Source organism: Phaseolus vulgaris, chromosome 10, assembly GCF_000499845.2.
Source record: "Phaseolus vulgaris cultivar G19833 chromosome 10, P. vulgaris v2.0, whole genome shotgun sequence".
In the NCBI taxonomy this organism is placed as follows: domain Eukaryota; kingdom Viridiplantae; phylum Streptophyta; class Magnoliopsida; order Fabales; family Fabaceae; genus Phaseolus; species Phaseolus vulgaris.
Genome location: NC_023750.2, coordinates 42152080 through 42165377, shown reverse-complemented (window position 1 = coordinate 42165377; position 13298 = coordinate 42152080). Strand labels below are relative to the sequence as shown.

Below are 13298 nucleotides of genomic sequence, written 5' to 3'. Positions count from 1 at the left end.
GACTATTTTTTAAGTATGACTAGTCCTGTAAAAATAATCTTTACCAAAATTTGTTAAAGAAACATTTTTTAATTACATTAAAAATTCAGAAAATTTATACACATGAATGAAATGTGTTACTATTGAACATTTTCAGTGGAGTTAGGGTTTAACCATTTTTTCTGATGTGGATGGTATGTGGAAATGGAAAGGTGAAGATAAATATTATTTTTTAATATAAAGAAAACTAATGATAATAATAGCAATAATATAAATAATTTTAGAATTAAAAACTAAACTTGAATTGCTTTTAGTCTTGTAATAATGATCCTTAATGCATTCATTAAAAAAAATTCAAATTTGAATAAGAATTATTAATACAGTTTAAAATTTCTTAACTCCCAACTAAAAACTTGCTGCAAATTTGAAATCACATAAATACTGTCATTGATTTCAAAATATGTCAGAACTCTGAATTGTAATGAATGATACTCTCTTCACATTCTATTCCGAATCACACTGATTCCACCAAACAAACAACAAAAAATATTTTTTTTATTTATGTTTTGATTAATTAAACAAAAATTATTGAATAAAAATATATTTTTTCCTGAAATATGATGCCAATTTAATCTAAAATCAAATGCAATAATTACATATAGCCTAGCCATGATATATTTTTCACTAATAATTTTTTAACAAGATTTATTATATTAAAAATATCAAGCAGACACAGATAAAACCAATTAAAATGTTTTGTTGGTGAAGCCTGCAAGAACAGAACTTGTATTTTACTGTAATTTTTTTTTTTGTTAAAATGGCAATTAGTAAATATTTTTAATTTTGCAGAAAGGATTTTGTTTATGAGTTTGATCTAAAAAATTTAACTTTTATGAATAATAAAAAAATGAAAACAATTAAAGAAAGTTTAATTAAAGAGAAAAAAAAGAGAATATGAGTGGATGGAGTAAGAAGAAGGTGTGGGTCCCAGAGCTCCATGAAAGTGGGTCCCACTTTCTCTCAAAGAACATCACTCTTCACTCTTGAGTGTTTATAAAAGCAGCTTCAAAGCACCACCCTTTACCTCCAAAACAGAACCTTCACATAAAGTAGCTTAATCCCAAAAGGGTGAAAACAAATCAATACAAAAAAATATATTACTGTTGCTCACTCTTTCAAGCTGCAACCTACCATTTTTTTTGTCTTCCTTTCACACTGTTTTCTCTTCAATCATTCTGCATAAAGGAGGAGGCTTGAGCACAGAACAAAAAGCATTCTTCTCTCCACACGTTGAAGCATAGAATAAAGTTTTCAAGGGTCACTGCTTTTACCAAGCTGAGGAACAACACAAGAAGGGTGTTGTTGTTTTTTTTTTATTACTATTTTTAATTTTTTGCTGTCATGAGCTTCAACAAGCTCATAGTGTGGAATGTGCCACTACTCTTGGTGGTGGTGGTTGCATGGTCACTGATCGGTCATGCTTCAGCTTCTGTGTCCTATGACCATAAAGCTATCACCATCAATGGACAAAGAAAGATACTGCTTTCTGGCTCCATTCACTACCCCAGAAGCACCCCTGAGGTACTTCACTCAAATGTGTTTCATGGTTTCTTCCTTTTTAACTTTCTACCAAATGGGCGCCTTAAAGTTTCTTCCTTTTCAGATGTGGCCAGATCTTATTCAGAAGGCAAAGGAAGGAGGTTTGGATGTGATTCAAACTTATGTTTTCTGGAATGGGCATGAGCCTTCACGCGGCAAAGTAAGAACTTTAGAAGCAATGTTTGCTTGCAGTGTTTGAAAATATGCATTTCTTATTATTTTCTTAGCTGTTGGGAATAATCACAATTTTTTCTTTTCTTTTGGGTACTGTAGTATTACTTTGGGGGAAACTATGATCTGGTGAGGTTCATAAAACTGGTGCAGCAAGCAGGCCTCTATGTTAACCTCAGAATTGGTCCTTATGTCTGTGCTGAATGGAACTTCGGGTAATGAAAGAGATGAATTTCCTATTTGCATAGGCAAAAGTCCTTGCTGATATAGTAACTGGGAGTTTCTTAACAGCTCAATCTTATTAATTTTTCAGAGGTTTCCCTGTTTGGCTCAAGTACATTCCAGGTATCAACTTCAGGACAGACAATGGACCATTTAAGGTAAGATAACATCTTTAAAGTATCATTACAAAATTCTCCTTTTTTTTCCATATGTTTGGTGTTTTGAATTGTCTACTAATATACTTCTTTCTTTTTTAATGTCGCTGTGGTTAAGTTTGAAATGGAAAAGTTTACCAAGAAGATTGTGGATATGATGAAAGCAGAAAGGTTATTCGAGTCACAGGGTGGTCCAATAATTATATCTCAGGTAGATTACATATGCAGCTACCCTCCTGCTCAATCTAATCACTTGTTTACATTTTCATGTAGCTTTTTTAATTTGAAAATAGTTATAGCCTTGTTGCTCAAAATAAACTGGAGATATATGTAGAGAGAATATTCACCATTTTTTACTTTTGCAAAATTTTTTCACAGATCGAAAATGAATATGGACCTCTGGAGTATGAAGTTGGTGCTCCCGGTAGAGCCTACACTCAATGGGCAGCTCATATGGCTGTAGGACTTGGCACTGGGGTTCCATGGATCATGTGCAAGCAAGATGATGCTCCTGATCCTATTGTAAGCTGAGCTTATTTGTACTTTTTACACACATTTTCTGTAATTTTTATAGCTTGTTGTCTTTGGTGGGGATTCTAGAGACAGTAAGTTTTGTCCATATTGCCTAATGGAAGAAATGAGTGATTATTATTCCTCGTTGGGATCAGTCCTTGTTCAGTCCTTTCACTACTGTTCTCATCATATGCCTGGCTGGCTATTAACCATTATAATCATAGTGAAATTACCCTTGTTACTTATGGTGGAAATTGAAATCTGACATTCTTGTCAATTTTCATTATTAGTGATGGAGAGAGAAATATATTGTTTTATTTCTCATGTCTCAATAAATATTATATTTGCATGTAAATCCAATTTTTCCAATCAGGATCAAAGTCCACATCCTAATTATTGTATAACTTTTTTGCAGGTTAATACTTGCAATGGCTTCTATTGTGACTATTTCTCTCCAAATAAGGCTTACAAACCAAAGATGTGGACAGAAGCTTGGACTGGCTGGTATAATAAATTTGAAGCTTGTATTTTTGTGCCTTGCTACTTCTTAGAGGTGCTCATTTCCTGTGTTACTCTTTTAAACTTGTAGGTTTACTGAGTTTGGAGGTGCAGTTCCTCATAGACCTGCTGAGGACTTGGCATTTTCAATTGCACGGTTTATACAGAAAGGAGGATCATATGTCAACTATTATATGGTAAATTGAACCTTCATTGATTTCATTGTGTGAATTTAATTCCCCCTTGTATAGTCAATTAAGCCTCTTTATTTTGTTCATTCAGTATCACGGGGGAACAAATTTTGGACGAACTGCTGGTGGTCCCTTTATTGCTACAAGCTATGATTATGATGCACCTCTTGATGAATATGGTATGCATAAAGAGGAAAACAGAGTTCTTATACATATTTTGTTTTTCATGAAAGGTTTTTAGTTATTTAATGTGTTCTATGCAGGACTGGCTAGACAGCCAAAGTGGGGTCATCTGAAAGATTTACACAGAGCAATAAAACTCTGTGAACCTGCTTTGATATCAGGAGATCCTACTGTACAACGGCTTGGAAACTATGAAGAGGTATAACTTTATTTAGTTCTCTGAGAATTATTTTTGAATCTTCTTTGTAACTAGTCTAAACTTTCAACTTTCATAACCAATGTACAGGCTCATGTCTTTAGATCAAAGTCTGGAGCTTGTGCTGCATTCCTTGCAAACTATAACCCGCAATCTTATGCAACGGTTGCATTTGGAAATCAGCATTACAATTTACCTCCTTGGTCTATTAGCATTCTTCCTAACTGCAAGCACACTGTTTATAACACTGCAAGGGTGAGACAATTTAAACCAACTTTAATTTCAGATTACTAGAGATGGGATAAACGATCTTATGATGGAGATTTTATTTCTGTGAAGCATGACCAAATATACACTATTTAGTTGGACTGGGTATTTTTTTTCAATAATCAATTATATAAGTTGTAGTTATTCTGAACTTTTTGCTCTGTGAAAGTAAGCACACAAAAGAGAAAAATTATGTCTTTTTTGGAGTCTTTTACTTACCTTCTCTGGCTCTTGTTAGAAACAAATTTCATTTTCAATAACTCTTCAACTGAAGATTTCAGAAATAATGATAATTCAAAATCTCTTTTCAGGTTGGTTCTCAGAGCACAACAATGAAGATGAGTCGTGTTCCTATTCATGGAGGACTATCTTGGAAAGCGTTTAATGAAGAGACAACCACTACTGATGATAGTTCCTTCACTGTGAGTGGCCTGTTGGAGCAGATAAATGCAACCAGAGATTTGTCTGACTACTTGTGGTACTCCACAGAGTGAGTGTGACCTATAACTATGCAATGTTCTTACTTTTGTTTCTCTTAACCATTATGGCTATAAAATTATTGATATATTAGCTCATTTAAGTTTCTAGACGATGAATACTTATCCTGTTCCTTTTCTTGGCAGTGTTGTGATCAATCCCAATGAAGAATTTTTAAGGAATGGAAAGAATCCTTTTCTTACAGTTTTATCTGCTGGCCATGCTTTGCATGTTTTTATCAACAATCAGCTCTCAGGTAACCAATAACTAATTTGTCTTATATCTTTTCATTCTTCTGTCATGGGTCACTATTTTATTTTGCTTCATCTTTGGTACACTGAACCTACTATTTATCTTCTTGTGGTCAGGAACTGCATATGGAAGCTTAGAGTCCCCCAAACTAACCTTTAGCGAAAGTGTGAGGCTCAGAGCTGGTGTTAACAAAATCTCCCTTTTAAGTGTTGCAGTTGGGCTTCCGGTTTGTTCTCTCTGTCCTTCTCTTGTGTGAACACTGCATGTACACACTTGCATGACATGACTAAATGATATTGTCAGATCAGATGCACCTCTGTACTTCCAAACATGGCTATATTTATTTATCTGCTACCTTGTTATTGGCATGCAGAATGTTGGTCCACATTTTGAAAGATGGAATGCTGGTGTTCTTGGTCCAATAACATTAAGTGGTCTCAATGAGGGGAGAAGAGACTTAACTTGGCAGAAGTGGTCATACAAGGTTTATCAAACGTTCTCTTTGCTTTCTCTTTCTCATTATTGCTTCAGTTTGATTGAGATTCATTTCAATGCTTGTTTTAGGTTGGTCTTAAAGGTGAAGCCTTGAATCTACATTCTCTTAGTGGAAGTTCCTCTGTTGAGTGGCTTCAGGGGTATTTAGTTTCTAAAAGACAGCCATTGACATGGTACAAAGTGAGTATTGTGATACCTCTATACTACCCTCTGTTCATTGATTCTGGGGTCAGCCAAGGACTTCATGAAACTTTTTTTTTACTATTTAACAAAAAATGAGCTAGAAGACACAAATGATTGATGTGTTTACTGGGAGTTTGTTAACATAATTGAGTGTCAATGCAAGAAAAGGGACCATTATTTTGGCAGTAAAAGTAATGTCCTTTCTATTCTTTTACAGACTACCTTTGATGCCCCAGTTGGGGTTGCACCATTGGCTTTAGACATGGCCAGCATGGGGAAAGGTCAAGTGTGGATAAATGGACAAAGTCTGGGTCGCTACTGGCCTGCTTACAAAGCATCTGGTTCCTGTGGTTATTGTAACTATGCAGGGACTTACAATGAGAAAAAATGTGCAAGTAACTGTGGCGAGGCTTCTCAACGATGGTGAGAAATGTCTACCTTGTTCTTGAATTTTGTTGAATGTTGGTTAGAAACCATTGTTATACTAAGTGCTGCTGGCTCATAATTTCAGGTACCATGTTCCTCATTCTTGGCTGAAGCCAACCGGAAATTTATTGGTTGTGTTCGAGGAACTGGGCGGGGATCCGAACGGGATCTTTTTGGTTAGAAGGGATATTGACAGTGTATGTGCTGATATCTATGAGTGGCAGCCAAATCTTGTTAGTTATGAGATGCAAGCTTCTGGCAAAGTCAGAAGTCCTGTGAGACCAAAGGCACATTTGTCATGTGGTCCTGGACAAAAAATCTCATCAATCAAGTTTGCTAGCTTTGGCACTCCAGTAGGATCTTGTGGAAGCTACCGGGAAGGAAGTTGTCATGCTCACAAGTCATATGATGCTTTCCAGAAGGTATTGTATTGTACTTGTTCAATGCTTTTCTGGGATGGTTTCTTCTAAGCTTTAAAATATCCGAGAAACATCATTTTTGGTCTAAGTTTTTTTTTATCAGCAAGAAACAATAAATAAATATGGATTACTTCAGAGATCACTCAACCCTTATACAAGAAGAAAACAGATAAGATAGTACTTCATACCCCAATCTATTCTAAACTCTCAACAGAAAAAACTACCAGTTATTCCTTATCTCAAAACCAACCAAAGAAGCCTACCCTTGTCAACAGTTAGGAAAAACCAACAATTTTTGTTCTAAGTGTTGTGTAAATTAAGTTTAATCCTGCAGGCCAAGTGCTCAATTTCAAGTTTATGGTACTGACTACATTATTTGATTATGACTTTATTGTTGCAGAATTGTGTTGGGCAAAGCTGGTGCACAGTGACAGTGGCTCCTGAAATTTTTGGAGGAGATCCATGTCCAAGTGTCATGAAAAAGCTCTCAGTGGAGGCCATTTGCACCTGATCATTTTCAAGGCCTGAAAATAAGTGGAATAAAGGTTCCATATTGATTTATTGAAGCTAAGTTTACATGTGTAGATGACCACAGGCATTAATTTGGCTTTACCAAGGTGAAGTTGCAGATGAACACAACACACCATGTGGTTGAAAGCCTCTTGGGATGATTGTGGATTTGTGTGTATATATTGGTGTTGTGCTTGTTATACAGAGGTGGAGAAAGGTGCACATTGAGACGACATTGGCTTAGTCCATGTGCAAATTGGTTTTTGTATGTGTGGAAGTCTCTTGCTTCCTGTAATGTTGTAATTTTGCTTCATGTAGGAGAAAGCAATTTGGTGCTTTCTTATTAGAAAACTTCCGAATGTAATAAGGTCAGGCATGCTAATGCAATGATGTTTTGCTTATACTTGTTCTTGTTTTCAGAAAGTGTTACTAGTACACTTTTCTACTCTTAGTTGAAGTATATTAAAAGTTACAAAATGATGGGAAGGACTTAATTAAACACGATAACAAAAGTTAAATATGTGTTTCGTATTGATTTTTTTTCTCTGGTTTAAATTTGAGATTTACTCACAGTGTACTAAATAAAATTATCGAATAGACACAGATATGAAGATATTTATAATTTTTAAAATATTTTATATCTATGATTTTTAAAATATAACACACGGAAATACAGATCTATATATTATATAATTATAAATTATATAAATTGATAATAAATATTTATGTGTATAAGTATGTTTTATTTTTTTTAAGTAAACAAATGTTTTTTTACGACTAATTCAAAAGGATTTATTTTTTATTTTTATAATTATAATAAAAATTTATATAATAAATTTGAATTTTTAAAAAATTAATGTATTTTTTCTTTTAAAAATTATATTAGAACTGAATTGTTAGAAATTTAACAAATATTTTTTGAATTGAACACGGATAAATGTTCTGAGTGACCATTTAAAAGACATGTCTGAATCTCATAGATTATAATATTACAATATTTAAGTAAATCACTATAAAATATTTTAATTCGATTGTTATGTAAAAGAAAATTATATAATATATGGGTGGATACAACACTTCACCTTAAAAATTGATTTTATACAATTAAATTAAATAGTTTGCTTATCAGTATTTGTTTAGGGTTTAGTATTGTTCACAATTCAACTAAGAAGTAGAAAGCATAATTCAACCTGGAAAATCCCCAATAGAAAAACTCATCTTAGTCATTAGAAGTATCAAAAAGGTTATCTGTACATCCTGATAGGTCAAAATGTGAAAAGCGACCTAGAGTACCAAATTGATCCACTTTATTTTTATTTAAATTTTTAAGAAATGATAATATCAAAACACCTACATGCAGTCATTTTTTCTTGCATCTATAAAAATCATGGACCACCCTTTTTGTTCTAAACTGAAAAATTAGATTTTGAAATTATTCTAAAAATAGAATGGAATGAAGTAAGATTTTAATAGAATACAGAAAAGGATATACCGTTAATAATTCAGTGTAATTTATTTCATCCATCAGATAAAGCCAAATTCACTTAGTCATTTTAGGACCTCTATTCGGAGAATTCAGTTCGATCAACTTTGAGGGAATTTTACAAATTTTGGTAATTTTTTCTCATTTTTACAAAAATAAATAAGTTGTTCATAAAAAAAATTCGAAGTTAGAAATCACGTTCTAAAAGACGAATTCTAATTTTTATTTTTTTTAAAATTAATAATTTAAATTAACTAAATATTTATTTAAATAATAATGATAATTTGTCTATAAAAAAAATAAAATCTCACCAAATGTATAATAATAATGGTATTCAAATTAAACTAAAGAAGCAAGTACATGTCGAACTTTTTTATGTTATTTATTTTTAGAATTGTATATTTAATTATTTGTAATTGAATATAATTTAGATAGTTTATTATTATAATTTAAACAAATATTTAGTTAGTTTAAGTAAGTAAATTATGAAATTATGCATTTAGTTATTAGTAATTAAATATAATTTATTATTTTAATTTAAATAAATATGTAGTTAGTTTAAGTAATTAATTAACGTATTATTATAATTTAAGCAAATATTTAATAATAATATAATAAAATTGAAAAACCAAAATAAATTAATAAACAAAAAAAAATGACTTCATTTAAAATAAATTAATTAATTAAAAGTTAAAGCTGATTTCTAATTTGAAAAAATAATTCGTTCAAACAGTGTGTATTCTTCAAATTAAAATCGTTTCTTAATACGATTTATCTATTTTTGTAACTTTTTAAAATTTGCCCATTTTTGTAAAGGAGAAAAAATTACCCCAAATTTGTAAATTTTCCCAACTAAGACACATCTGACAATTTTATAAAACTGACTCAGTCCACAAGGAATTGGTCTAAATATGTTTTAGATTGTAAATATTAGAAAACGATTGTGACTGAGTTTTCATGTGAACCGAAATTTTGGGTTTTTTTTGGGGGGATTTTGAACATATAATATGTCTATTTATAATTATTTCAGGTATGGAGATTGCATGTAATAACAATTTTATATATTTTAATATATACTATTTTAACCTGTCAAACATCCTCATGACAAACATTACCTGAAGATGAATTGCTGATTCAATAGTTTCATCTCTTGGTTGTGCCATGTTGAAATATGCAGACATATTATTACTTGAGAAACTACCACAATAACATTTGAAAACAGTGTAACAAATTAAACAATCCATCTGCTACTCTAACAATAAACAAAAAGGGCTTTCAAGGGTGGAGTGGGGGGAAAAGGTAGCTTCCCGGCAGCATTTGCTTTGATTCCTCTAATTGTTAAAGCCTCTCAGATTCCGGGTTCCCGTTGTAATCATCCACTATATGATGCCTGAAATCAGTCAATCTTCACCGAAGAGTAAATCTTGCGAACAAACCAGAAGCAAGCATAGAACCCAATAGTTCCGGTCAACACAAAGAAGGCGTATGAAACTATTATCATATATCCAAAGTAAAGGATGCCCGAGACCAGCTTTGAAATCTCCAACTTTGTAAAGAAGTAGAAAATTGAGTAGAGGAAAAGGTACAAAGCAGAGGACCCAGCAGTGAGGTACGATCTCCACCACCAATTATAATCCTCACTGCACAATTGGAAGTAGCAAAGCACAATGGTAATCTCGGCACAGGTGATTAATAGGATCACGAACACTATGAAAAGGAAGCCAAAGATGTAATAGAACTGGTTCAGCCATATTGATGTGAGGATAAAGAAGAGCTCGATAAACACTGCACCAAATGGAAGAATGCCTCCAATAAGAATTGAGAAGACAGGTTTCATATACCATGCCTGCTCAGGTACCTGCCTAGGAATTTTATTAGTCTTCACTGGGTCTTCAATAGTTGGCTTTTTAAAACCCAAGTAACTTCCCACAAAGACCAAGGGTACTGATATACCAAACCATAAGCAGACTAGAGCAAACATTGTTCCAAAAGGGACTGCTCCGGAGGACTGCTCCCCCCAGATTAAAGCATTAAGTACAAAGAAGACAGCAAAAAGAATGCCCGGAAACATAAACGCAGTTTTCAAGGTATTCCTTTTCCATTCTGTGCCCTTGAACATCTTGTACAAACGTGCTGAGGAATACCCCGCAAACAAGCCCATAAAAACCCACAACAGAACCATCGCAGTCATGAGACCTCCCCGGTTAGATGGAGACAAAAACCCTAGCAAAGCAAATACCATTGTCACAACTGTCATTGCAAAGATCTGAACACCAGTACCAACATAAACACAAAGCAAATTCGAATTGACTGGTGGCCTGAAAACATCTCCATGAACAAGTTTCCACCCAGTTTCTTCTTGGGCCTCATCTTGGGTTTCTAGCTGATTATAGTTAGCAATATCTCTGTAAAGAGTTCTCATCATGATCATTGCTACCATTCCAGACAAGAAAAGAACAATCATCAGAGAGTTAATGATGGAGAACCAGTGGATCTGATCATCATTCATTAAAAGATATGTATCCCACCGTGATGCCCATTTGATATCACTTTCCTGAAAAAAATACCAATAAACTTGGCTTAGCATATCGTATAGTGAATGAGTTGACCGTTTGAGTAGGCCAAGATTTTAATTGGCAATACCTTAAAGGAAACATCATATGTGAATACGATATCCTTGCCTGTATCAACTTCTTGTGGGACTGTACTACCTTGCATCAAATTCTTGGTATCTTTATTGCATGTTGTTACCTGTGGGTCCTTGTCATTCCACTCCTTGTATTCATGATTTATACTGTTTACAGTTACATAATTCATATAAGAAAGACATAACACACATTAAGCAGTCATATGAAATCAAATATACAAGTGCTTTACTTTAGAGAAATAGATTCAATACGTAAAGAAATGCATAAGTTATGATACTTACCACGAAAGAAGAAAAAATTATCTAAGAGCCCATTTATAAGATTCTAATGCCAAAATATTATTTATCATTCAAATAAATGTGACATCACGAAGAAGTTAAGATCTGTTAGATAAAAATCTAACTAATTTGTTTCATTCTTATTTCCTACAAACAGCATGATTTTCCATATATATATATATATATATAACAAAATCTAATGTAAAATTATGAAACCCAACCAAGTTCAGCCATGTTGGGACAACATTAGAATGCAACACCCCCTTAACAAAGAGAGGTCAAGAAAAGAACAATACCTGTTTGGGGTGACCTCAAATCCAACAATACGAGCAGAACCAGTTTCCGGATCCTTGTGATACATGACTCTAAAACTCAAGTGGTTATTGATAAAATATTTCTCCTCCTTGCTCTGTAGGAAAGTCATAAATTTGTTACAATATGGAGTGACAAAAATTATTCTTCAAATTAAACTATACAAGAAAATTCAAGTTGTGTGATACCCCTTGATAGTTTCCTTTGAACCCAACACGAAATCCATGTTCATATGTTGTTGATTGACTTCCATCCCTCCTTTGTCTACGAACAGCAACAGGGAGGTTATCCAAAATCCTGCACGTTCAATTCAGAGCTTCAAGGGTCAATGGAATTCAAAGCAGAAACCTATAGACAAGCACCCGACAGGCCAGTGAATCTTAGCAAACTAATTAAATGAAATCATACTACACAACTAAACACTAGCTCCAATACATTTACCACTTACATGTTCACTCGATATTCGTCATCGATCTTTTCTTTAAAACTCTTTGCAGATTCAGCTTCTAACGTTTTATGACAGACAACAGTGCAAGACTGTTCCTTCCTCATTTGAAACTGGAAAAAGAAGACAACAAACCTTTTATGTTGACACAACTAAACAACAAACCTTTTATGGCCACTGAATTACATCATCATCATCTTATCCAAATGTCAAAGGATGAGACAACAGAAGCTCACCGCATACACTGAATTCTCAATGCGATCACCTCTAAGCACCTCTCCCAAATTCTCTGCATTGTTCAATATCTTGGAGGGTTCGCAATACTTCAAGAAGTAGTAGTCATATGGAAGTTGAGTCTTTGTAGATGATAGTTTGTTCACTTTGACAGAAAGAGGGTCACCCTGGTCCCACACATGAAACAGCAACTCAGTATCTTCATTCTTCACTCACAACAAATTAGAAACCAAAAACAACACAAATCGAAATTAAATTCTCCCAATCTCGACCAAAGTTCCGAATCAACAGATACCAATTCTCAAATGACACACTACATATTTTATTTCCGAAGACCAAGTCAATCACGAGCCACATTAAGCACACAGTTTCCACCTGCACCTATAAAAACACAACCAGGCTTAATCACTCATCGCAAGTGATCAACCTCCTCGAAAACAGCCTAAAGAGGAACCCAAACAGCATCGAAAGACCTCATAACCGAACACGAAGATCTCCTGAGATTCTGTCTTCGGAATCGGCATTATCATTTTACGGAACTAACGTTTCCACTACACAACCTTCTAAATCAAAGCAAATAAAAAAAAAAAAAAAAACATCACAACCGCGGAATCCCCCAAATTTATTCAGTCATTTCACTAACACACAATCGATTATCCTAAACACAGCGCAAGACGAAATCAACACTAATTCGACGCAGATCAAAGGCAAAACCCTAGATCCGAGCAGCGCGACGACGGATTAAAGGTAATCAATAAATTAACGAAGCACATCGCGCGGAATTTGAAAGAACGGAAAACGCAGAGAGAAGAAACGGAAAACGTACAATCTGGAAATCGCGAGGAGCGACGCCGGGAAGGTAGAAGGAGTGGACGGAGGAGAAGAGGAAGAGAGCGGCGAAGACGACGGAGATGGCGGTGCTTGCCATCATCTTCTTCTTCATTGCTACCTTTGTGTCGTTTCGATGTGGGAGCAAAAAAGAAGAGCGAAATATGCAGAGAAAAATATAGATAAAAATAGATATATGCAAAATGAAGTAACACTGTTTCTGTTTCTGTTTCTGGTTACTCTGCTACTAACTCTCTTCTCAAACGCTGCAAAAAAAAATAAAAAATAATTAATTAATTAATCATTAATCATTAAAGAACAATTTGCTCAACAC

At 33.9% G+C, this 13298-nt stretch overlaps 2 protein-coding genes across 2 annotated transcripts; one reads left to right on the top strand and one right to left on the bottom strand.

Annotated features, from left to right (window-relative positions):
• Positions 1–1051: 1051 nt before the first annotated feature.
• LOC137819686 (beta-galactosidase 1-like) lies at positions 1052–7137 on the top strand. Its single transcript, XM_068623603.1, has 19 exons — positions 1052–1560; positions 1643–1738; positions 1852–1964; positions 2063–2129; positions 2245–2337; positions 2505–2648; positions 3055–3143; positions 3229–3334; positions 3420–3507; positions 3592–3710; positions 3798–3962; positions 4286–4464; positions 4598–4707; positions 4820–4929; positions 5077–5187; positions 5268–5378; positions 5599–5804; positions 5893–6229; positions 6627–7137. Exons 1-19 carry the CDS (start codon positions 1381–1383, stop codon positions 6735–6737), a joined length of 2535 nt encoding a protein of 844 aa, XP_068479704.1. The 5' UTR covers positions 1052–1380; the 3' UTR covers positions 6738–7137.
• A 2236-nt stretch (positions 7138–9373) lies between these two features.
• LOC137818096 (transmembrane 9 superfamily member 7) lies at positions 9374–13298 on the bottom strand. Its single transcript, XM_068621316.1, has 7 exons — positions 12963–13298; positions 12139–12303; positions 11906–12015; positions 11646–11754; positions 11442–11554; positions 10863–11013; positions 9374–10773 (listed from the first exon to the last, which is right to left on the bottom strand). Exons 1-7 carry the CDS (start codon positions 13077–13079, stop codon positions 9616–9618), a joined length of 1923 nt encoding a protein of 640 aa, XP_068477417.1. The 5' UTR covers positions 13080–13298; the 3' UTR covers positions 9374–9615.